The 23,734-nt window shown below is 43.6% G+C and overlaps 1 protein-coding gene and 2 long non-coding RNA genes across 3 annotated transcripts; 1 reads left to right on the top strand and 2 right to left on the bottom strand.

The window, feature by feature from the left end:
* Window positions 1-906: 906 nt before the first annotated feature.
* On the bottom strand, window positions 907-11,904 carry zgc:77880 (zf-DHHC domain-containing protein). Its single transcript, XM_035427333.1, has 10 exons — window positions 11,735-11,904; window positions 8,863-8,951; window positions 7,589-7,662; window positions 7,391-7,503; window positions 6,979-7,040; window positions 6,755-6,881; window positions 6,461-6,533; window positions 3,652-3,802; window positions 1,493-3,292; window positions 907-1,268 (listed from the first exon to the last, which is right to left on the bottom strand). Exons 1-9 carry the CDS (start codon window positions 11,857-11,859, stop codon window positions 3,201-3,203), a joined length of 906 nt encoding a protein of 301 aa, XP_035283224.1. The 5' UTR covers window positions 11,860-11,904; the 3' UTR covers window positions 907-1,268; window positions 1,493-3,200.
* A 4,549-nt stretch (window positions 11,905-16,453) lies between these two features.
* Window positions 16,454-18,218, top strand: LOC118232382. The gene is made up of 3 exons (XR_004766266.1): window positions 16,454-16,744; window positions 17,653-17,712; window positions 17,851-18,218. It is a non-coding gene; the product is annotated as an uncharacterized LOC118232382 (long non-coding RNA).
* Window positions 18,219-18,977: 759 nt separating this feature from the next.
* On the bottom strand, window positions 18,978-20,597 carry LOC118232331. Its single transcript, XR_004766256.1, has 3 exons — window positions 20,094-20,597; window positions 19,146-19,193; window positions 18,978-19,003 (listed from the first exon to the last, which is right to left on the bottom strand). It is a non-coding gene; the product is annotated as an uncharacterized LOC118232331 (long non-coding RNA).
* Between the last annotated feature and the right edge of the window lie 3,137 nt (window positions 20,598-23,734).

The raw sequence follows: 23,734 nt of genomic DNA, 5'->3' as shown, positions 1-23,734 counted from the left end.
AGGCTTCTTAGCCGATAATTTACTCCCACTTTTATGGTTGGTCAACAGTTTTTAAATTTCAGAAACAGGTGTTCAGTCCTTGGCACTCTCCCGTCTGTCATGGCCTGTCGTATTATTGCTATGCTGATGACAAATAACTCTTTTCTCCCCAGACTCAGATATGTCACTGCCCAATTTCATCTTCCCCCACTGGCTACCCATTCGAGCTCGCATAAAACTGAAAACATTGACGCTAGCCAATGAACAGTTCAGTGGCACAAGCCTATCAGGCAGCTAAGGGGACAGCTCCATTATATCTTCAAAAGATCATCTGACTGTACACACCAAGTAGACCTCTCCATTATGACCACCCCACCCACCCCTTGTGCCTGCATACAAACATGGGCAAAAATAAATAAATAAAAAACAAACAAAAAAATTACAATAAAAAAGCAAAAAACGAAAACAAAACAACGCAATATCTTCTGGAAGATACAGTACTTTCAAACTTTAATTTGTTTGATTTAGTTGATTTGTTTTATTTGTTTGTTTAGTTTTAACATCACCCACAATCTGGCCCTACCCACTACTCTAAGGATTTGCTGCACTTTGCTCACACAGCAGTAGCAGAAACACGAGATCCTCATCTGGAGAAAATTGTAACTCCATATCGTTGCACTTCATTTGGTGAATCAGCTTTCTCTTGCAAAGCTATCACTAAATGTGAAACTCCCCCCAATGACCTCCAGACATGTATCCATTTCACTGCATCCTCCCATGCAGCTACAGCATGATGAAAGGCACATCAAAGTTGCCAACATTAGAATATGCATGTAAAAATAGTATCCGTTTCCTCCTGTTAGACCTATTTTTACTTTCATATATTAAATGTAAATCTATTTTATGCCTGGATACAATTAAATCAACTTCATTTTGTACTGATTTATTGTGGAATGTGTTATGTTACATGTAGCTAACTGGCATGATGTATCACATTTCACTATGCGAAATTAATATTTAAAATTACACATGAAATTAATAAATCAGGTTAAAAAAAGGGCTCAAAGAAGACATAAGGAAGAAACTCTACAATTACCTAGAGGAGCCAGTTCAGTCTCTCTCTGAGTATAGCTGAGTAACGAAAAAAGCCAACCTTACGTAGCAATGTCCAACCAGCAGGTGGAGCCTGCACACCTGAACACCTTTACTACCTGAGCCACACAGCCTGCTCACCTGAATACCTTTACTACCTGGGCCACTCAGCCTGCACACCTGAACACCTTTACTACCTGAGCCACACAGCCTGTACACCTGAACACCTCTACTACCTTACATTACATTACATTACATTCATTTGGCAGACGCTTTTATCCAAAGCGATGTACAAAAAGTGCATTTTCATGATCGTAGACAACTGCTGAACACGGGTTCAGTAAGGTACAATTACTTATTTTGTACAGCTATTTCTAGCCGAGAACAATGAACACTATCCTGGTTTTTTTTTTTTCCACACCTGAGCCACTGAGCCTGCACACCTGAACACCTTTACTACCTGAGTCACAAAGGAGACTGTAGAACATTTTACCTTGAGTCTGACAAGATATGAAAGGCACTGGATCTGTGTGTGTGTGCGCACACATACAGTATGATACTTCATTACATGGACCCCCTTCCTTAGAAACAAAAGTGATTCCAGATGTACAGACTTTATTTCACACTGTACTGTATGCAATAATAATAGTAAAGTACATAATATACATTAAATAGTAAAGTACATAATATACATTAAATAGTAAAGTACATAATATACATTAAATAGTAAAGTACATAATCCTCATCACTACACCTCCCACTGTACACCTCAGACTGAAGCGCACGGTGATACTGCCACACTCTGCTCCTTGAGCACTTGTATGTAACAGTAATGCATAAGAATACATTACAAAATACATTATTATTTACACTTAAGACAGTAAGAACTGTGCACGCGCACACATACATACACATTCCAATACAGATGTCACACTGATGACAATATGTTGTTCCATTATTTAACAGCAGTGTGTGTTAGTGAGGTGTGTATTGGTGTGTGTTAGTGAGGTGTGTATTGGTGCGTTAGGGAGGTGTGTATTGGTGTGTGTTAGTGAGGTGTGTATTGGTGTGTGTTAGTGAGGTGTGTATTGGTGTGTGTTAGTGAGGTGTGTATTAGCGTATATTAGCAGTGGCTCTTTGGGTTGTAGTACCCTGCAGGAAGGGGCAATAAAACTGATCTCACAATGGCTGTGTTCAAAACTGAAAACTTACATACTAAATCCTACATTAGTATGTACTATGCATTACATACTAAGATGGACATCAGCATGAATAGCTGGTACACAGGATGTTTTGGAATTGAGTACCCTTAACCACACCACGGGCCTGCAGCCATCAGTAGCCACGTTGTAAACACATCTCATTAGATTGACTAAATTTCACTACATATACAGATATTGTTCATTAATGTATTTTTCATCCATGGCCAAAATAAATAAAAATACTGATATAAATCGCTGGATAATTTTCTCTTTAGTGTTACTGCTCTCAGTTTCCATACAAATATTCCACTTTTGGTCATTACTGTCATCATTTATATAGTTTTTTAATGCACCAAGATTCCCACAAGCATACTCCCACATACAGCGTCTTTGGTGTTGCCACCCCCATGGAATCGTCCCTTATCGCTGAATAAAATGTAGCATTCCTTACTGAATTAATACGGGACACAGTTTTTTTCTGTACTTCCCTCTGTTTCCGTTGTCATCAGAGGTTGTTCTAGGAAATTTGCCATGTCATTGAATTTGCTTCAGAAGTAAGCTGTGTGCATGCTAATGCATTTTTCCAATACATCAGTTGAAAGCTAGGTGGTGCTGCTGCCAGAGTTGTGTCATCAGAAATTATTCCTTGCAATCACACCATACGATTGGCTACTCAGTGTTGACACCTAGCCGTGATGCTCTTTACCACTGAGCAACCTTGATCACATTTTTTTGCACATGTGCAATGTAGTATGCCTGCATCCCGACACTTCTTGTAGACTCAGAATGAGCACACTATGCACATGAAGCATACTATGTACTCATTTTACATCACAGTTAGTATGCCAAGTACAGATAGTATGCAGTTTTGAACACAGCCAATGTCTGCTCCAACACTTTCACTATAAAGGTTACAGCATTACAGCGTCACACATCGTAGTCCGGCAGAGCAGAGTAGGTCATCCCCCCGGCTGAGGGGGGGCTGGCATGGAGAGGAAACAGCCAACACAGAACTGACCCTGGAACAGTGAGAAAAACCGACACACACAGTGCATTAGTACTTCACATACACAAACTGACCCTGGAACAGACACATAACCAGATACATATTGAACTGTATACTAGGGATGAATTGGTACATACGCTTGTGTCTACACGATTCGATTAGCGCTTCAGTGCCTACTGAGGCAAAACAGGGTTACAATTTCATGGCCATTTAAGGTATTGTAACTACTTTAATTGTATATTATGACTAGTTTGACAACATTTGATTAATTTAGAACTTAGGTGACTAACAGTAGCTCAAGTAACAGTAGTCACTTTAAATTGGCTGTTGACACATGCGCACACACACACACACACACACGCATGCACTCACCTCTTCCAAAGACCTCTCTGAGGAGCGCTAGTTTGGGTTTGCGTGTGTGTGTGTGCATTGTGTGCGTGTGCTGGGAGCCGGAAGCTCTGTCCTTCATTAGTCTGTTTTTCATCTGTTCAATCGGTGTTTCATCCGTAATGATGGATACTAGCTGTAGGGGGAGGGAGGGATTATTATAATGCACACATTATACGTCAGTACTATTTTTACCAATCCTTCCTGTCTTCTACAATATCTGCAGTTACAACAGCATTTTTTTTTTACTTTGCTGAACAACTGGGTCTGAATCCCAAGCCCTCAGCACACAACCCACACTCCCCACACAACCTGGTCACACTCCATACACCCCACACTCCCCACACAACCTGGTCACACTCCATACACCCCACACTCCCCACACAACCTGGTCACACTCCATACACCCCACACTCCCCACACAACCTGGTCACACTCCATACACCCCACACTCCCCACACAACCTGGTCACACCCCACACTCCCCACACAACCCCGTCACACTCCATACACCCCACACTCCCCACACAACCTGGTCACACTCCATACACCCCACACTCCCCACACAACCTGGTCACACTCCATACACCCCACACTCCCCACACAACCTGGTCACACTCCATACACCCCACACTCCCCACACAACCCGGTCACACCCCACACTCCCCACACAACCTGGTCACACTCCATACAGCCCACACTCCCCACACAACCTGGTCACACTCCATACACCCCACACTCCCCACACAACCCGGTCACACTCCATACACCCCACACTCCCCACACAACCTGGTCACACTCCATACACCCCACACTCCCCACACAACCCGGTCACACTCCACACACCCCACACAACCTGGTCACACTCCATACACCCCACACTCCCCACACAACCCGGTCACACTCCATACACCCCACACTCCCCACACAACCTGGTCACACTCCATACACCCCACACTCCCCACACAACCTGGTCACACTCCATACACCCCACACTCCCCACACAACCTGGTCACACTCCATACACCCCACACTCCCCACACAACCTGGTCACACTCCATACACCCCACACTCCCCACACAACCTGGTCACACTCCATACACCCCACACTCCCCACACAACCTGGTCACACTCCATACACCCCACACTCCCCACACAACCTGGTCACACTCCATACACCCCACACTCCCCACACAACCTGGTCACACTCCATACACCCCACACTCCCCACACAACCCGGTCACACTCCACACTCCCCACACAACCCGGTCACACTCCACACACCCCACACAACCCGGTCACACTCCATACACCCCACACTCCCCACACAACCTGGTCACACTCCATACACCCCACACTCCCCACACAACCCGGTCACACTCCACACACCCCACACAACCTGGTCACACTCCATACACCCCACACTCCCCACACAACCTGGTCACACTCCATACACCCCACACTCCCCACACAACCCGGTCACACTCCATACACCCCACACTCCCCACACAACCTGGTCACACTCCATACACCCCACACAACCTGGTCACACTCCATACACCCCACACAACCTGGTCACACTCCATACACCCCACACAACCTGGTCACACTCCATACACCCCACACAACCTGGTCACACTCCATACACCCCACACAACCTGGTCACACTCCATACACCCCACACAACCTGGTCACACTCCACACTCCCCACACAACCTGGTCACACTCCATACACCCCACACTCCCCACACAACCCGGTCACACTCCATACACCCCACACTCCCCACACAACCCGGTCACACTCCATACACCCCACACTCCCCACACAACCTGGTCACACTCCATACACCCCACACTCCCCACACAACCCGGTCACACTCCATACACCCCACACTCCCCACACAACCCGGTCACACTCCACACACCCCACACAACCTGGTCACACTCCATACACCCCACACTCCCCACACAACCCGGTCACACTCCACACACCCCACACAACCTGGTCACACTCCATACACCCCACACTCCCCACACAACCCGGTCACACTCCACACACCCCACACAACCTGGTCACACTCCATACACCCCACACTCCCCACACAACCCGGTCACACTCCACACACCCCACACAACCCGGTCACACTCCATACACCCCACACTCCCCACACAACCCGGTCACACTCCACACACCCCACACAACCTGGTCACACTCCATACACCCCACACTCCCCACACAACCTGGTCACACTCCATACACCCCACACTCCCCACACAACCCGGTCACACTCCATACACCCCACACTCCCCACACAACCCGGTCACACTCCACACACCCCACACAACCTGGTCACACTCCATACACCCCACACTCCCCACACAACCCGGTCACACTCCACACACCCCACACAACCTGGTCACACTCCATACACCCCACACTCCCCACACAACCTGGTCACACTCCATACACCCCACACAACCTGGTCACACTCCATACACCCCACACTCCCCACACAACCCGGTCACACTCCATACACCCCACACTCCCCACACAACCCGGTCACACTCCATACACCCCACACAACCCGGTCACACTCCATACACCCCACACTCCCCACACAACCCGGTCACACTCCATACACCCCACACAACCTGGTCACACTCCATACACCGCACACTCCCCACACAACCCGGTCACACTCCATACACCCCACACAACCCGGTCACACTCCATACACCCCACACACCCCGCACAACCCTGATCGTAAACATTAAGTCGCCATTACAAGAGATACCTGATCGTAGAAGATGACCAAGACAAAAACTCCAAAAAGCACCGACTCCACAAGAAGGATGATATAATGTGCTCTAAGAGACAGGGAGGAGATATCAGCACTGAAAGTACAGCATTACTACAGCAGTCAAAGAAACAGCCAAACATAATCACAGCAAGCTGTCTGTGTCTGTGACAAACTCACACTGTCAGGTGTTTGCTGGTATCTGTGATAAACTCACACTGTCAGGTGTTTGCTGGTGTCTGTGATAAACTCACACTGTCAGGTGTTTGCTGGTACCTGTGATAAACTCACACTGTCAGGTGTTTGCTGGGAGCTTCGCTGGGATCTCTGTCTCCGTCTTCATCGCCCTGTCTCTCGCTGCGAATCCTCCAGACCCAGGCAGACACCACCAGCGCTATAGAGTACAGACTGGCTAGTCCTACCATCACAAACAATAATTCCAATAAATATACTGACTTTCCTTCTGCAGTAATGACAGCAAATGTAATGATAATACACTGATCGCCTGTCCTTACCAGTATAAAAGAGGAACTGGATAAAGTATTTCTGGTTTAGCTCCCCCACACAATTATTTATCCTACAAAATAAAGCGCAAGAATATCATACATGCTGATTCTATAAATACGCACACACATATATTCATAAAGACGAACACATGCATGTGTGTGTAATTCCCAGCGTGGTCATAGCAAGTTAGTTCATCTTCCCGCTAGCTGTCAGTGCCGTGTCCTCCTTTCTCTCCTGGTCCAACTGCAGACTGTATTTCTCTCAATTATATCATCTATTAAAGCTTAACCTGAAGTCTCTGAAGTCTCTGTAGAATTGAGTTATTCCTCGACACACACATGATGTGAGCATAGGGGTTAAGAATTAGGAGCGAGAGTTAGGGGTTAGGGTGCGAGAGTTAGGGGTTAGGGTGAAACTGACCAGGGGCAGTGGTGATCCATGCGTCGGATGCATCTCTGGCAGACTCTGCAGTGATGAGCACGGGGGGGTCGATACGTCTCACACCGGCTGCACACTGTCCAGCCCTCACAGCCCTGGGAGGAAACAAAGCTCTCAACTACAACTCCCATAATGCACCTAAATGAACTACAACACCAGCAATGTTCTTAAAATGCTCACCCGATCATTTCTGCGAGAGGACTGAGACCGGAGGTCGGAGAAGTCGATGGCTGTCTCTGGGAGTGGCACCATACCTGGCAAAGCAGTAAACAGTACAGCCTCACAAAGCACTGTGCTACACAACCCAGTTATAAAACTACACAACGGGGTTATATAATCAAGCACAATCACAGCTACACAACCCTGTTATAAAAATACAAAACGGTTATATAATCAATCACACTCACAGCTACACAATCTTATTATACAAATACACAATAGGGTTATACAACTACACACAACACAGTCACAAAACACACACACAACTACACAATCCTGTTACTGTATAACACTACACGACAGGGTTACATAATCAAACACACTCACAGCAATACAACCCTGTTATGAAACTACATACAACGCAGTCACACAAGAAAACACACATAACTACACAACCATTATACAAACACACAACAAGGTTATACGACTACGCACAACAGTTACACAAGCACACAACCATGTTATGCAAATACACAATGAAGTTATACAACTACACAAATCTACAACTACACAAATACACGGTTACACAAGAACACATACAGTTACTCAACCCTGTTATACAAATACACAGTTGTACAACTACATACAACAGACTTATACAAGTGAGTGTGTGTGTGCATGTGCAAGTGAGTGTGTGTGTGTGAGTGAGTGAGTGAGTGTACGAGTGAGTGACTGTGCGTGTTTATGGTGTGTGTGTGTGTGAGTGAGTGAGTGTTGGGTATGTGTGTGAGTGAGTGTGCAAAGAGTGAGTGACTGCGTGTGCAATTGAGTTACTGATTCACTGTGTGTGTGTGTGTGTAAGTGAGTGAGTGTTGGGTATGTGTGTGAGAGTGAGTGAATGAGTGTTAGTGAGTGAGCGAGTGAGTGACTGTGTGTGTGTGTGTGTGTGTGTAAGTGAGTGAGTGTCGGGTATGTGTGTGAGAGTGAGTGAATGAGTGTTAGTGAGTGAGCGACTGTGTGTGTGTGTGTGTGTAAGTGAGTGAGTGTTGGGTATGTGTGTGAGAGCAAGTGAATGGGTGTTAGTGAGTGAGCGACTGTGTGTGTGTGTGTGTGTGTGTAAGTGAGTGAGTGTTGGGTATGTGTGTGAGAGTGAGTGAATGGGTGTTAGTGAGTGAGCGACTGTGTGTGTGTGTGTGTGTGTGTGTGTGTATGTAAGTGAGTGAGTGTTGGGTATATGTGTGAGAGTGAGTGAATGAGTGTTAGTGAGTGAGCGAGCATGTATGTGTGTGACTCACCTGGGTCTGAGAAGACAGCCTTTGAGTGACAGGCCAGGAGCAGGATAAGGAGGATGTTGAAGAAGGCACCGTGCATCGAGCACCAAGCACTGGCAGAATGGGGGGGCGGGGGAGGTGAGTGAGTGAGAGTGAGAGAGCATGATGTGTGTGCCAGTCAAAGAAAGAGAGACAGAGAGAAATTAAAAATAAAATAAAAACGTTTGTAGCAGCCAATAATGTAATAACTACCGTTAATGTAATAACTGCCAATAACGTAATAATTTTTCCGTTCTTAATGTAATAAAAGTCGATAACATAATAACTTACCAATAATGTAATAAAATTTCTGAACCAATAACGTAATAACTTTTTGCACATAATGTAATAAGTTATTAGATTATTTACTGGTTATTACATTATTAGCTGGGTTAAAAACAATCATTAAAAATGTAATAATAGGAGCCGATAATGTAATAATATACTTGTATCACTATGTATAAGTTTTATTTATTATCAAGTGTCAGACTTCCATAACACTTAGGCCTACCCTTACTGTTGCTTCTTTCAAATAGCTGCTCAAAAACCAGGCCAATCCTGACCCCTGAATCTTAGTCCTAACTCTGAGAAAACACACGCACACACACCTACTCTCTCTCTCTCTCTAGGAATTAATTGTTTGTGTAACTTGATGGTTAGACTTATCTCCAGCCCTGCCTTATACTCCTTTGCCATTTGAGTACCAAATTAAGTGGGAGCACACGTTTGAAAACACAGACAATTACTCTTATGTTGTATAATATGAGATCTATACCTCTTTGAAGATAATGTGTTCTCAAATAAAAAAGACCACCACTTCTTTCCATTAAAAATATAATCTTTAATCAAGTGTATTTAAATAACTTCTTCAACCAAACTGGCACTATTATGCCTTGTGCTCAACTTTCAACTTCTTAATGCAAAATTCTAAACTGTAAAATATAGTATATAACATGACCTACAAAGATAACTTTGGTAACACATCTTTCAGTTTTATCATAATAATAAAGGATGGTTTACCGTCCCTTTTTTAAAGAACTAAACATTCTCTTGATACACATTACATTTACAGTATCTAGCATCATGTTTTGTCTCAGAAAACAATATGTTTCATTTTTTCAACAGAACTATTTTGTTAAATATTTTTTGCCCAAACTAATATAAAAGTAGTACTGATAATTCTTTCAACAATATGTATTTTGCACTCCAAATTAGGAAGTATCGAGAGTATTGATAAGCAGTGTCAATCGTGGTATTGGTATTGATAAAATCCTAACCGTGCCCATCCCTAGTTGTAGAAACTAACTAACTAACTCACTAACAGGTACAGTTTTCTCATGACATGGCTTGCCATTGTGCCCCTTTCTCTCTTGTTTTAAGCACTTCTTTCATGGTGACTTGACTTGTGACTTGCTTGACCTGAGCAATGGCTTGACTTGTCTTGCTTGACGTTTACTAGTGACTCGACTTGACTTGCTTGAGACTTGAAGGTTAAGACTTGAGACTTGCCTGTGACTTGCACAAGTGTGACTTACTCCCACCTCTGCCTCACTGTCAGGTGAAAAGAAGTTGGCGACTCTACATGTATCAGAGGCATGTGGTAGTCTACATCCTCCCCAGACCAACAGAGGATAGCGCATCGACCAGGACCGTGATACACACAGAGATTTGGTATAACGACTAAAATTGGAGAAAATGGCAAAAATAAAAAAGAATGAACTATAGATATAATTTGCTTTGGTTTTAGACTCTTTGTTGAGCTTGTCATGACTGTATTCAAATAGCCAGGGATGTCAATAGGGCAAGGATTCTGATTTGGTAATACATTTTCATGTAACCTTTCAGGAGTCAGGTTTGGTATATATACATAGAGAGAGAGAGTGCTGAATAGCTATAATAGTGTGGTTGAAACAGTTTGCGTGAAAAAGTTATTTAAATACATTTTATTAAAGATGACATTTTTCATGAAAAGAAATGGTGGTCTTTGTATTCGTGGACAAAGCATCTTCAAAGAGGTATAGATCTCATATTATACAACATAAGAGTAATTGTCTGTGTTTGCAAACATGTGTGCTCCCACTTAATTTGGTACTCAAATGGTTAAGGAGTAGAAGGCAGGGCTGGAGATAAGTCTAACCAAGCACCACAAACAAATAAATAGGCCTAGTCATAATTCCTAGAGAGAGAGTAGGTGTGTGTGTATGTGTGCGTGCGCACGCGGTCAGGTTTTTGAAAGAGGAAACAAGGTGTCATGGAAGTGTGACACTTTATAGCCAATAAATAAAACTTAAAGCGATATAAGTATATTACATTATCGGCTCCTGTTATTACATTTTTAATGAGAGAGAGTAGGTGTGTGTGCGTGTGTTTTCTCAGAGTTAGGACTAAGATTCAGGGGTCAGGATTGGCCTGGTTTTTGAGCAGCTATTTGAAAGAAGCAACAGTAAGGGTAGGCCTAAGTGTTATGGAAGTCTGACACTTGATAATAAATAAAACTTATACATAGTGATACAAGTATATTATTACATTATCGGCTCCTATTATTACATTTTTAATGATTGTTTTTAACCCAGGTAATAATGTAATAACCAGCCAATAATGTAATAACTTATTACATTATATGCAAAAAGTTATTACGTTATTGGTTCAGAAAATGTATTACATTATTGGTCAGTTATTACATTATCGACTTTTATTACATTAAGAACGGAAAAATTATTACGTTATTGGCAGTTATTACATTAACGGTAGTTATTACATTATTGGCTGCTACAACGTTAGCAACCTAGCATACACCGCTATACTGCACATCTCACACACGCAGCGAAACCTTTTCAGCGACGTACACGCTACTCACCTCCCGGAATATGCTGGGATTAGGACGTATTGAATTACCACGTAGTCGGCATAGAAAACGCTGAAATACGTTAAAATCAGACATACAAATCCACAAGGGTCTCTTCGACAGCGAACCGCTGCCATCTTTGAAACCGCTGGGTCTCTTCTGGATGACGTCACCGGTACGGTACTGACCATGGATATCAGATATGTGGAGCAACCATAGAGTATTGTAATTGGAACTGAGGAGGGTAGCAGGCACTGCACTGTATATGAACTCACTAGTTCAGTGGCTGAAGGCGTGCTTGTCTGTCTAGTTAAATGCGTGTCTTCGGGTATACTCCTCCCTGTTAAATAGAGTGGCCAAAGCTAAATATAAGCAAACTACGTAGCGTCGAAAGTACATGAGCGACCGTGAGCGACAGTAGGACGGCAGATTCTTCGGAAATCGTTCAAAATAAGTCTGCCTGCGCGAAAGCGAGACATGTAAAAAATACTCCTTCGTTATAATCATAATGCCAATTACGTTTCTGGAGTAACGAACATGTAAAGGCTATGTATTTTTATAAAGCTTTTTTTTCTACCATGTTGAGTCTTAGAAATGCAGTAAGTCTAAACATGAAATACCATGACCTCTCTTTTTTTCAGAGAATATAAAACTGATTCCAGCATATTTGTCATAATTAATAGGTCATGTTACCACTGAGGTGTTCTGACAACTCCAGATGATAGCTTACTGCATAATTGTTAAAGGATAAATTATGTGGCATGGGTTTAACAATGGTGTGCAAAGTGGGCATGAGTAATGTGGATACTATGAAAATTAATCAGAATCAGAATCAGAATCAGAATCAGAATCGGGTTTATTGCCAAGTAGGTTTACACATACAAGGAATTTGTTTTGGTCAGGTGGTGCGTAACAGTGAACATAAAATAAGATAAATAGAGTAGAAATAGTGCAGTAAAAAACATAACAGACATAACATAACATAAAATAAACATAGTGCAACAATAACAATAGTGCAAGGGGATAAAGTGGATTTTAAGTACAGGTGCTGTCTGTTGGTGTCCGTGGGGGTCAGGATAACAGTACAGTGACAGTGGCATCAGTGGGGGTCCCGGGCCTTGTTGATAAGGCCAGCTGCAGTCGGGAAAAAACTGTTCTTATGGCGTGAGGTTTTGGTCCTGATGGACCGCAGCCTCCTGCCGGAGGGGAGTGTTTGGAAGAGTTTGTGTCCAGGGTGGGAGGGGTCGGCCACAATCTTTCCTGCCCGCCTCAGGGCCCTGGAGGTGTGCAGGTCCTGGAGGGATGGCAGATTGCAGCCAATCACCCTCTCAGCGGCGCGAATGATACGCTGCAGTCTGCCCTTGTCCTTGGCAGTGGCAGCAGCGTACCAGATGGTGATGGAGGAGGTGAGGATGGACTCAATGATGGCAGTGTAGAAGTGCACCATCATTGTCATTGGCAGGTTGAACTTCTTCAGCTGCCGCAGGAAGTACATCCTCTGCTGAGCCTTCTTGGTGAGGGAGGTGATGTTCAGCTCCCACTTGAGGTCCTGGGTGATGATGGTGCCCAGGAAGCAGAAGGACTCCACAGTGTCGACTGGGGAGTCATGCAGGGTGATGGGGGCGGGTGGGGCTGCGTTCCTTCTGAAGTCCACTACCATCTCTACTGTCTTTAGGGCGTTGAGCTCCAGGTTGTTATGGCTGCACCAGGACACCAGATGTTCAATCTCTCTCCTGTAGGCAGACTCATCCCCACCAGAGATGAGTCCAATGAGAGTGGTGTCGTCTGCAAACTTCAGGAGCTTGACTGACTGATGACTGGAGGTGCAGCTATTGGTATACAGGGAGAAGAGTAGAGGAGAAAGGACGCAGCCTTGAGGGGAGCCGGTGCTGATGGTCCGGGAGTCGGAGACGTGTTTCCCCAGCTTCACGTGCTGCTTCCTGTCAGACAGGAAGTCGGTGATCCACCTGCAGGTGCAGTCAGGCACGTGCAGCTGGGAAAGCTTGTCCTGTAGTAGAGCCGGGATGATGGTATTGAAGGCGGAGCTGAAGTCCACAAACAGGATCCTGACATAGGTTCCTGCAGTGTCCAGGTGCTGGAGGATGAAGTGGAGGGCCATGTTTACAGCATCGTCCACAGACCTGTTGGCTCTGTATGCGAACTGCAGGGGGTCCAGGAGTGGGTCCGTGATGGTTTTGAGGTGGGACAGTACAAGGCGCTCAAAAGACTTCATTACCACAGAGGTCAGGGCGACGGGTCTGTAGTCATTGAGTCCTGCGGTCCTTGTTTTTTTGGGGACGGGGATAATGGTAGAGGTCTTGAAGCAGGCTGGTACGTGGCATGTCTCCAGTGAGGTGTTAAAAATGTCTGTGAACACCGGAGACAGCTGATCGGCACAGTGCTTCAGGGTGGAGGGAGAGACAGAGTCTGGTCCAGCTGCTTTGCGGGGGTTCTGTCTCTTGAATAGTCTGTTAACGTCCCTCTCCAGGAGGGAGAGAGTCGTCATTGTGATAGGGGAGGGGGAGGGGGCCTCTGAGGTGGGTGATTGTAGAGAGGCCCGGGCTCCTGCTGAGATGGGGGAGGAGGAGCTGGTGGTCTGGAGCTGGTGAATGGGTTCACGGGGGATGGTGTCAGGACTGTCCCATTGTCTTTCAAATCGGCAGTAAAACTCATTCAGGTCGTTGGCCAGGCGCAAGTCATTAGTGGAGTGGGGGGCTTTCGGTTTGTAGTTGGTGATCTGTCTGAGGCCCTTCCAGACAGAGGCCGAGTTGTTTTCTGAGAACTGCTGTTGGAGTTTCTCAGAGTACAGTCGTTTAGCATCTCTCACCGCCTTGCTAAACCTGTATTTAGACTCTTTAAACCGGTCCTTGTCCCCACTCCTAAATGCTTCCTCCTTTGCCAGCCTTAGCTGTCTGAGTTTAGCTGTAAACCAGGGTTTGTCGTTGTTGTAGATAACCCTGGTGCGTGATGGTACACAGCTGTCCTCACAGAAGCTGATGTATGATGTCACAGCCTCTGTGTACTCATCCAGACTGATGGTAGCAGTCCTGAAAACATCCCAGTCAGTGCAGTCCAAGCACGTGCGAAGATCCTCCATAGCTTCACTGGTCCACTTCTTAGATGTCCTCACAACAGGTTTGCAGAGTTTTAATTTCTGCCTGTATGCAGGAATCAGGTGGACTATGATGTGGTCAGAGTGTCCCAGTGCAGCGCGGGGGACAGCGTGATAGGCACGGTTGATTGTACTGTAGCAGTGATCTAAAGTGTTCTCCTCTCTGGTCGGGCATTTAATCAACTGGTGGTATTTAGGCAGTTTGTGGCTGAGATTCCCTTTGTTAAAGTCGCCGAGGACGATAACGAAAGAGTCCGGGTTTGTCCGCTCCACACACAGTATCTGGTCGGCGAGCGTACGCTGTGCCTCCTGCACGAGGGCTTGCGGTGGAATGTAAACACCGACCAGAATGAATGAAGCGAACTCGCGGGGGGAGTAGAAGGGTTTGCAGTTGATGAAAAAAGTTTCCAGAACAGGAGAACAGTGCTGCATAATCACTGTAACATCTTTACACCAGCCACTGTTTGTATAAAAACAAATACCTCCACCTTTCATTTTGCCGGAGCGCTCTGTGTCGCGATCCGCTCTGAATAGCTGAAAGCCTGCCAGCTGCAGCGCAGAGTCCGGTATCGATCCACACAGCCAAGTTTCCGTGAAGCACAAAACGGAAGATGTTGAAAAGTCTCTGTTTTTCTCCACCAGTAGCTGGAGTTCGTCCAGTTTATTGCACAGCGATCGCACGTTAGATAGAAATATTCCCGGTAACGGAGTGCGTAGACCGCGTCTGCGGAGACGCACGAGCGCACCGGCACGTTTCCCTCTCCTCCGGCGTTTCACTGCGTGAACAAGGGTGAGCGTACCTTTGACAAAAGTGACCAGTAATTCCGCAGATGTGATGAGAATGTTCGGAAATAAATCCACAGGAGTTGTTACCCTGATATTCATGAGCTCTTCCCTGGTGAAAGAGTTCCGGATGCTATCGCAAAACACTGAATTTACAAACAAAACAAGGCAAAACAATGCGCACCAACACACCGAGGCAGCCATCCGCGGCGCCATCTTGATAGGCTAATTGTGTATATCATGCATGTATCATCTGAAAAGAACTGCATTCTGATTACCTAAGACTTTCTACTGCATTGAACTTCATTGCAAATCAAATATTATATTGTTAAATTAAATGAAAATCACAAATGATTGCCATTTTGCCTGGGTTTCAACAGAAGGCAAATTAGGTCAATTAAGTCCCTAATGCTTGATAAATGCATCTAATATATACTAGTCTCTTGCCTCCCCTGTTTGAAGCATTAAATTGGTATGGACCATTTGCTCTATGGTCGTAAAATAACCAGTCCTCACGGAGACTGTTCTGCAACGTTGCAGTAACGTTATAGAATTACGTAAATACGATGTAATTTAATAACATAACAATTACGTTATATCACAGTCCTCATCCTTACTTAATTTGAAACGTTACTGGTAGGTTGTCAGAACGTTATGTAAATGACGTATTGGCTTACAGTAAAATATCTGTCTGCGCGTTTAAGCTTGGACCGTTAACACGTTATATCCAATGCAGGGTTTATTATTATTATTATTGTTATTATTATTATTATTTTATTTATTTATTTATTATTTTTTTAAATATAGGATATGATGGATAAGCAGGTATAGGGTTCTGGGGTGGCTGACATGGATAGGGACTTTATAGTAGGACTCAGTGTAAAGCATGGAGGATAAAATATAGCTTAGGGTGAAGGGATTTTTGAGTGTAAATCTATTGTCTGATACACACTCCGAAGCAGGTGGCGGTAATTCACCAATAAGCTGTCCACCACCCACTGTAAAACAAGAAGAAGACGGTATATCCAATCACATATGCATGTTGCTGTGACGTGCTCTTGGAAGAAGGTCGTTGTGATTTCAAATTCTCTGTGGGAAAATCTGGGTTTGACAGCGTTCAAGAACAGGTAAGCGTTTCATTATGCCTTTATATTTTTAACTGAATGTATTAATGCAACAATACTGGATACCAATCGCCGTAAAAGCTAACAAGAAGAACTGAATGCATTGGAGACCTTTTCAGTTAGTAGTATTTGCAATGTAATGATGGAGTCCTACTTTCAACATGCATGTTTGCAGTTCTAGCTGAATGTTGCTAATGCTTTAAGTTAGTAGGTGAAATGGCATCTGTTTGGGACTAATTTGAGTTAGTGTTCTGTTAGGTAGCATATTTGCTACTGGTATTTAACGCTAATAGCCCAGTGCAAATGTAATGTAAGACCAGCTAACATTACCTAGCTGACCTCGGCGATGGCCTGTTTAGTTAGCTAACAATTGAGCTAATTTGACATGTATAAACGGCTGTCCGTAAAGCACCTTTGTTCATGTCCTTTTAGCTTGCATTGTTGCCAGCGCCTCTTTTGAAAGCTAACGTATGTGGTGCTCTTTTGAAAGCTTTAATTCACCTTGTTCACGTCCTACTGAGATGTCAACATATTGGTTAAAATATGCATCATAAATATGATATAAAATAGTTGTGTGGTCTTCATTTGGTTTTTGGTGTTTGACAAACTGGAGCTAGCAAGCCTTTTCAAGCTAGCATTGTTGGCGCCTCTTTTGAAAGCTATTTTTCCGCTCTTTTGAAAGCATTTAGCTAAACATTATTTCCATTAGAAATACAAAAACTCAACTTTTTTTTCATCAAAATCCTCTATCATTATTATTCTATACCTGGTGTAATCATGGCCTTAAAAAAATTAAATAAATAAATAAATTTGCTTTGGCTTCGCGCCCATGCATTGTGTAATCAATATTAATCAAGAGTATTTCTCTGTATTTTCACCAAATACTGACTTAAATTGATTTTCTTTTGCAGAGCTCTCTACATTTGGACCAACAGCTCAAATGGAAACTAGAGCACAAGATCAGAATGAAGGTAGTTATGGATATTTTATGGAAACAGCTCTTTGCTCATTGACTGTTTGTCATTGTCAAAACACAATTACGATTTTAGCCTGCTGCGTGTGTTACACAATGTATTTTTCTTACTTGGTCCAATTTCATATCCTTTCAGCTCCCACACATGGCCTTATGACTGTTGCCCCAGTGAAGAACCTGAGGTTCAGCCTTCCCCACTCAAGACATGCCTGAGACAAGAGTGACTGTATTCCAAGTTGATCCTAACTTAAATGTAGTTCACCGCTTGAAAAAGAAAAAATACTCAACACTATTAATGTTGAAATCATTGGTCTATGGTTATTACTGTCCTGAAACTACCCTTCACCCTTTTTATGTTTTTGTATCTAGTTTTGTATGTTTGTCTCATCTTCTGTACCATAATTATGCTTGCACATATTGCCTACCTAGAAATGTAACTTGAACCTGATCTCAATGGTTGGGATGGCAGGTATGCCATCCCGCCAAGTTACGCCTTGGCGGGGGCATGCCCCATACCTATACAGCACCGAGAGTTTGGCACTTTTCAGGGTTCCCCACAGAAATAACCACAACAGCCACAGACACTCAGCCCTTAAAAACATTAAATTCTGTACATTCTGACCCCATTTCAACAGACAGAATTCATAAACAACTTCACATGTCCACACAATAAAGCCCCAAACTAAGGAGATTTCGCGTTTTCTCCTTCTTCTTCTTCTTCTACTTCTTCTCTTTCTTCTTCTCTTTCTTCTTCTTCTTCTCATTCTTATTTTTCCTGCCGCCTATCCCACTAACAACATGTCTCCCCATTGGATATTTCACTGACACCAGCCAAATCTTCACCTACACGACCCAATCAAAAACGCACATACACACGCAAAATACCCATACCTTTTTACTCTGAAACATTTCCACTTTAAACAGCGAGTCAGCCTGTGGCTGGACAGGTGTGGGATATTTCACGCATTGCTATGTCATGGTGCTGCACTAACAAAGTCACAGACTGGTAAACCTCCGGTTGAAGGCTAACTATTTTCCAGAATAATCTGAAGACATTACTACCTGTTACAGCCAATAAAACTAATTAGGGATGCAAAACAAGTCCTCCTAACACATTAGGTAGGGAGCCTCCCTTTCTTAAAGCTACAGGACTCTTTTAAAACGTTGCTATTTTTCTATATCCTCAATTATTTCCAGTCCCATCTCCTGACTCTGTAACCAGGGAAGCCCACCTCCTGACTGTCAAACCAGGGAGGTATCAGACAACATTCCATGCCTCTTGTGTAAACCTTCAGCATGAAAATACTGAAGTATTTTAAAGGCAGAGCAATAGCAATATTCTCTTTGAAGCTCTCACGGGCATAAGCGAACATGAAAAACACAGACAGATACAGAATGACAAAAAAATGAGTAAATGTGAGGGCGGCTCACATTTCTGGTAGCGTGCCACAAGAGATCTGGAGACGGCCTGGCGGATTGCTGCAGAGAGAGAGAGAGAGAGAGAGAGAGAGAGAGAGTGGAAATTGCGATCTCAGGGGTCACATCTCTCCTGCATCCTGTCAACAATCAGGCTGTTAACAATCATTCTGATTATCAAGACATTTTATAAAGCAATAACTGTGACAGACAGCTACAATACAATATAAAGCTTGCAACAGGCACACCCTGGACCACATTGACGAAGTTCTCCTAGGCGGCAAGATTCTTCTTTAAAATGGTGCATATGACATGTTGATTGAGTGAAATTGTAGCTGTGTGCAACAGACTCCTTGTGAATGCGTGCATTACTGGAAAGTACACAGACTGTCAGGCTCTCACGCCGACCTCCTTGACAGTGTGTCTTTATTGGACACCGAATAAATAAAATAAGAGATGCAATGAAAAGTCTCGTTAGGGTTATGTCTGTATTACTTAGGTGAACACATCTTACACATCCATGATAATTTTGGCGTAGAAAATAACGTTAGGTAGCTACCTAGTAAGTGCTATGCATAAGAGTGGCTAACAACAAGACTAAGGTGGTCATAAAATTTTTCCCGACCGTGAAGAACGCCTTACTCGTTTACATTTTGAATAGATGTGGCTAGACTGGCTAAATCTATCGTGGTTTCCGTGGCAGCACTGTCGACACAAGCAATATCGGAAGGGAATTTTGACTACGTAGTTAAGCAAAAACTTGAAGGACAGCTAAGGCTGATATATAACGGCGGTTAAGAAAGCATGTTACAATGTTGTAGGTAGAGAATGAAGAGCAGATGAAGCACACAGCATTACCCAACGTTAGACAGATAGTTAATGTTAGCGACCATGTAGAACGGAGGCTAGTATTTGAGGTTAATTAGCATTAGCTAGTGAGTCAGTTAAGAGTTGTTTTCTTACCTTGGTAGTTGCAAAAATACACATGGCATGTAATGAATAGCCTTTCTCCAATTTGCCGGTTGAGTGTTTAGTCGTTGTGAAAATCCTATGAACGCGAGTGATGTTTATATTTGGGAGCTCCTATTGACAGCGGGTGTAGAAGGTCGCCATTGCTAAACCGGGAAGAACCGAGCAGTACTAATTACGGGAGCTAGCCTGGAGCTATGAGGCTAAGGGCACGTCATCGTTGATCATCCTTGATAGTTTACCAAGCAAGCATTGTAATCGGTGGCACGGTGGCTCAGTGGGTAGCGCTGTCGCCTCACAGTTCGAAGGTCGTGATATCGAATCTCGGCTCTGTGCGGAGTTTGCATGTTCTCCCCGTGTCCACCTAGGTTTCCCCAATCCCAAAAACATGCATACAGGTTAATCGGAGATACTAAATCGGCCACGGTTGTGAGTTAGAGGCAGGAATACACTTTGAGTGTATTCCTGCCCCTCGCTCAGAACAAGCTGGGGTAGTCCCCCCCCCAGCCATCTTGCTCAGGTACGGTAGATAAGGTAGGGTCTATTTTTGAAATAGATCCATAATAGACATAGTCTAGATCCGTGTTTATTGTGTATCTATGAGGTGTTTGCCATACTTCCCAGCGAACGCGAGACGTGCAGACGATATGTTTATTGCGTTGACTTATTAACCGGCTACAATATTGCAAAGGAATGTGGATTGAACGTGAGCTCTTGTGCGCTTACCGGCCGGCCTGTGTTGTTCTTTAATACCACGGACAGGTTTGCTAATGATATTTGACGCATTGCATAGCTATGTCATGGTGCTGCACTAAGAAAGTGACAGTCTGGTGAACCTCCGGTTGAAGGATTGAATCCCGCCTCGCACTCAGGCAGATAATTTCCTCTTTTACACTAAGGTTTTCTTACGCTTATATTTGCTTTAGCAAAACTCACTGACGGCCACCCATATGCATTTCATGACGGCAAACGTATTCCTTTTATTAAAAAGTTACCAGTTCACCACTCTGCCATTTCTACTAACTACATTTCTTCACTTGGCTACCGTACAAAACCTTATCGGCAAACGCCACGTTTCTACATTTATGTCACCTCGCCCTGTTCTCTATCTATCTGTACGTTCTGCAACTCCCCATTAAAACATTACATTTAAAATCAAGTTTCACCCAAAAGTATAGCTACTAGTGCTGAACATGAGAAAAACACAACATCTCTCTTGTTACTCAACCTTCCACTTAACAGTTACGGACTTATAGCGACTGTTATATATACCGCTCGATCAGGATTAAAAGCTCGCTCATGGTTAGATTAGGCCTACTCCATTAACTTGGCACTATGCTCCGTGATCATGTCAACCTTCACCTACATGCCCATCCTGCTGAAAACATATTGTTTCAACTAGGCAATTTGATCATTTCGTCCTAATTTCTCTCACACTGTTGTTATTTCCTCATATGCAAAGCCTGCTGGGACATATGCGTCTGCTCCTATTCTCCACAATCAAGTTTTCCGGTTGTAGCTTAGTAAAACAGCGAAGAGGATTCCCACCTGCAGATAAGCCTATGAAAATGGCTTATAAACCTTAGGAACACTGAAAATGCATCTCCAGGAAATAACAGACAACGGAGCAGGACAACAGGCTACAGAAATTGCGACCTAGGAAGCTTTAATTCTACGGGCTTGCTGATTGTTTTCTCTATCAAGGCTCGTTGGATGGCCGGCAAATCCGTGAGTACAACATATTTCAGCTGCGTTTCTGTTGCGTTTAGACGCTTTGTGACAGCCACTGTTTGTATACATAAGATGTATTTGAAAGCAATGCTACCCAATATTTGCTGAATTCTTTCAAGTGACTTGGCCCTGTGTTTTGTAACAACGTGACTCACTGCAACAGAATAGCAGGTGAACTGAGGGTAACGGCTTGGTGCTTCGGTGCTAGCCAGCAAGCTAACAGAGACACTCATTCATGCTAAAGTTGGGTATACATAAGTGCGTTTGAACATGATTATTTACAAGACTACTGTACAAAATCCCACAGGCTATTTACAGTTAAGCAGCGCTCTGTAGGCCTACATGCAAACAGTTTGGCTATTTACAACAATAATATACATTTCATGCAACCCCCCCCCCACATTGCTTTGCAGCCCCGCTAGCTAGCTAGCTAGCTTGCTTAGTCTTTGTCAGGATCGCCACAATATTATTTGTGACTGTGCGGCTATGCTAACTACAAATATTGCACTTCGCTTAGCTGCGACGCTAGCTATGGCCTATGTCGAACGTTTGTGGAGCACGTTGTTAATGTAGATTTCTATCTTTCAATGCAAGTGGGAACAAGTTGTAGCGATCCATCGATGTAGTTATATCAGCCATTTGGCTGACGATCGCTGTGTTAATATGGATTCCTTACAATAGAAAAGACGTGTCATTTCATGCCATGCTCTACATGGCCGTACGTTCTTCATATGGGAACGATAAATTTATAAGTGGTCCTCTGCTGCCACCCTGTGGAATGTTTTATGAACTGCAGGTAAGCTGGCTTATTGCACTCTAGACGGCCAAACGGTCATCGCATGGGAACAATGCATTTGTAAGTGGTCCTCTGCTGCCACCCTGTGGAATGTTTCATGAACTGCAGGTGCGCTGGGTTAGGGTTTACAAAGTTTGCATGACATTGTGAAACGGTAAGATTACAAAACACAGGGCCAATTGACTAGGAAAAAATTGAAATACTTTGAAATACATGTCATGTCATTTGTGTGAGGCAAGGTAGCCTATATTGTTTGTAGTACTGTAACATGGCGTCATTGTGATATCAGTAGTTTTGAGTAACTTGGCATTTTTGAATGTTGAGAACGTGTTTTTTATGAGATATCATGTGTTTTTGCAAAGAGTTTTATTATGGAAGTGAGAAATGTGTCCCCGTAAGAAACGGTTGTGGATTATGACTGTCGTTGTGTGAATGTGTATTGCCTGATGAATGTGTGCTGTTTAGCAGTTTATACATAAGGGTATACATAAGTGCGTTTGAACATGATTATTCACAAGACTACTGTACAAAATCCCACAGGCTATTTACAGTTAAGCAGCGCTATGTTGGCCTACATGCAAACAGTTTGGCTATTTACAACAATAATATACATTCCATGCAAACCCCCCCCCCCCCCCACATTGCTTTGCAGCCCCGCTAGCTAGCTAGCTAGCTAGCTTAGTCTTTGTCAGGATCGCCACAATATTATTTGTGACTGTGAGGCTATGCTAACTGGGTCATTCTACAGAAACGGTGGCATTTGGAATTGCAACATGTCTTGAAATGCATTTAATTTTACTTAATCAAAACTTATTGTACAATATTAATTAACCTCTTGCCTTTAACAATCCACAAAAATGAAAGCTTAATGTATTTTAATTATTTTTATACATTGACTCAAAGAATGCTTGTGCCATCTTTTTGTCATTGGTATTACTCATACCAAAAACAACATTAAAAGCTTATCAGAATAGTATTTCTCTATTCAATCTGCACATATACTCAAAGACATAGTAGGTTGATAATAATTTAAAGAAAAATGTTTTATTATTTATTTATTTATTTCAATCAGGTATGTGTAAAGTTGTATTGTGTGACATGTTTTCAT

The sequence above is a fragment of the Anguilla anguilla genome, chromosome 7 (assembly GCF_013347855.1).
Source record: "Anguilla anguilla isolate fAngAng1 chromosome 7, fAngAng1.pri, whole genome shotgun sequence".
Lineage (NCBI taxonomy): Eukaryota > Metazoa > Chordata > Actinopteri > Anguilliformes > Anguillidae > Anguilla > Anguilla anguilla.
The sequence above is the reverse complement of the archived record's forward strand: the minus strand, read 5'-3'. Positions and strand labels throughout refer to the sequence as shown.